The sequence below is a fragment of the Austrofundulus limnaeus genome, unplaced genomic scaffold (assembly GCF_001266775.1).
Source record: "Austrofundulus limnaeus strain Quisiro unplaced genomic scaffold, Austrofundulus_limnaeus-1.0 Scaffold1332, whole genome shotgun sequence".
Taxonomy (NCBI): Eukaryota; Metazoa; Chordata; class Actinopteri; order Cyprinodontiformes; family Rivulidae; genus Austrofundulus; species Austrofundulus limnaeus.
This window is the reverse complement of record NW_013953734.1, coordinates 55,604-57,714: the sequence shown is the minus strand read 5'-3', so window position 1 is coordinate 57,714 and position 2,111 is coordinate 55,604. Positions and strand designations below refer to the sequence as shown.

The 2,111-nt window shown below is 48.2% G+C and overlaps 1 protein-coding gene across 1 annotated transcript in view; it reads right to left on the bottom strand.

Moving 5' to 3' along the window:
• LOC106534994 (potassium voltage-gated channel subfamily H member 5) overlaps window positions 1-2,111 on the bottom strand; it is a gene marked incomplete in the record, with an annotated part of 37,620 nt that overhangs the window by 24,740 nt on the left and 10,769 nt on the right. Inside the window, 2 exon segments of the mRNA XM_014031833.1 lie at window positions 350-742; window positions 1,445-1,560. Of these exon segments, the coding sequence (XP_013887287.1) occupies window positions 350-742; window positions 1,445-1,560 (509 nt within the window).

The following is a 2,111-nucleotide window of genomic DNA, read 5'->3' as shown; positions in this document are numbered from 1 at the left end:
GAATTATATTGGTGCACGTTAAGTGTTTTTATTTATTTATTTGTCAATTTATATATCTGTTTTTATTTTTAATTATGTCAGTTTCGGTCCTCCGTACTGCAGAAGCCTGATAATCACCTGTCCGTTCAAACCAGGTGTGTTTGAGCAGAGAAAAATAAAACATGCAGGGCTGCAGCCCTCCAGGACCAGGACTGCCCACACCTGGTCTACATGGTTCCACTGATTTGTGTTTTATTTAATAAAGTTTTTTATTTGAATCTTAAATTGGGACGAAAGAAGAAGTTAGAAACTCATYGCTGCTTGTTTCCAGCTGGACCAGCTGTGTCCTGATGGACAGGCGGACCCTCACCTCGTCCACGTTCTCGAAGGCGTTGATGATGTCATAAGGCAGGCAGGACAGCAGGTCAATGACGAACCAGGTCTTCAGGTAGTTCATGCGGATCAGTTTGGGGTCAGAGATCACCTCTCCACCAGGCCCCACGAAGGTGGTGTGGAAATTGAGGACGATGTCCACCAGGAAGATGACGTCCACCACGCTGTCCAGCACCAGCCACACGATGTTGTTCTGCTTGGTCTTGAAGGACACGTTGTAGGGAACCATGATGGCCGTGTAGAAGGTCAGGATGAGGATGACCCAGTCCCAGGTGGTCTTGAAGGTGCAGTAGTGCAGGATGATGTGAGGCGGGGTTTTAGGTGCTTCCTGTTTGTACTGTGGCAGGATGTCCGAGTTGAGCTGCAGAACCTGAAGACAGCAAGAACACAAACAGTGACTCAGCACATTTCAACTGTTTGGATTCAGGCTCTGYTTCTGGTCCAGACCTCAGCAGTCCAGGGTTAGCTGGACTTCAGCTCCTTCACCACAACAGACCGGAGTAACAGCCTCATGACTGCAGCTCTGGCCTGTGGGTCCATCTTACATCACTGAGGAACAAGACCCCCCTCAGACCAGAACCAGAGGAGCCTTTCCTGGGTCAGAACCATGAGCTCAGACTGGCTGAAGATCCCAGACCACAGTCCTGTCCAGCATCACCATCATGAAGGTTTCCTGCTTCATTCTGGCTTCTTTCCAAACGTTTCCTCCTCTCCTCTCTGCTCCATCTCTCCTTCCTCTCTGTCCTCCTTCTTCTCCTCTCATTCATTGATTTTCCTCCTTCCATCTCTTTCTGCCCCTTTTAATTTTTAAACCAGGAGGCCACGCCCCTTTTGAAATTTTAAACCAGGAGGCCACGCCCCTTTTTAATTTTTAAACCAGGAGGCCACGCCCCTTTTTATTTTTAAACCAGGAGGCCACGCCCCTTTTCACCTCCAACACTAAACTGTGTTGAAGGGAGGAGTTTCAGACAAACACTGAATAAAAGTCATGCAGGTTCATGATTAAACTGTGCCGAGGTGTGTGTGTGTGTGTGTGTGTGTGTGTGTGTGTGTGTGTGTGTGTGTGTCTCACCTCAGCAAGTCTGGACTGTTTATGGCTGACTTCATGTTTGCCCATGGGCGCCAGCTGCTGCATGGTGTTGCGGTTGTTGGTGAGCGCTCGTGTGAGGCGTGCAAACTTGGTCCATCCTGTAACACACACCATCTTCATCATCATCATCATCATCTTCATCATCATCATCATCATCATCATCATCAATGTAACAAAATATCTACAGGACTGCTGAAGGAACCAAAGCATCTGAAAATCAAACAGATTTCTTCTCTTAAACTGAAGAATTATTTACTTTTTATTTGTAAAAATATTTTTTTACAAATAAACGTTTTGATGAATCGACTGGAGAAAAAAGTTCAAGAGTGAAAATATCAGACCTGAACGTTCAGACCACAAACTGGTCCCTGTCAGACCTGGTCCCTGTCAGACCTGGTCCCTGTCAGACCTGGTCTCATGTCAGACCTGGTCCCTGTCAGACCTGGTCCCTGTCAGACCTGGTCCCTGTCAGACCTGGTCTCTGTCAGACCTGGTCTCATGTCAGACCTGGTCCCTGTCAGACCTGGTCCCTGTCAGACCTGGTCCCTGTTAGACCTGGTCCCTGTCAGACCTGGTCCCTGTTAGACCTGGTCCCTGTCAGACCTGGTCCCTGTCAGACCTGGTCCCTGTTAGACCTGGTCCCTGTCAG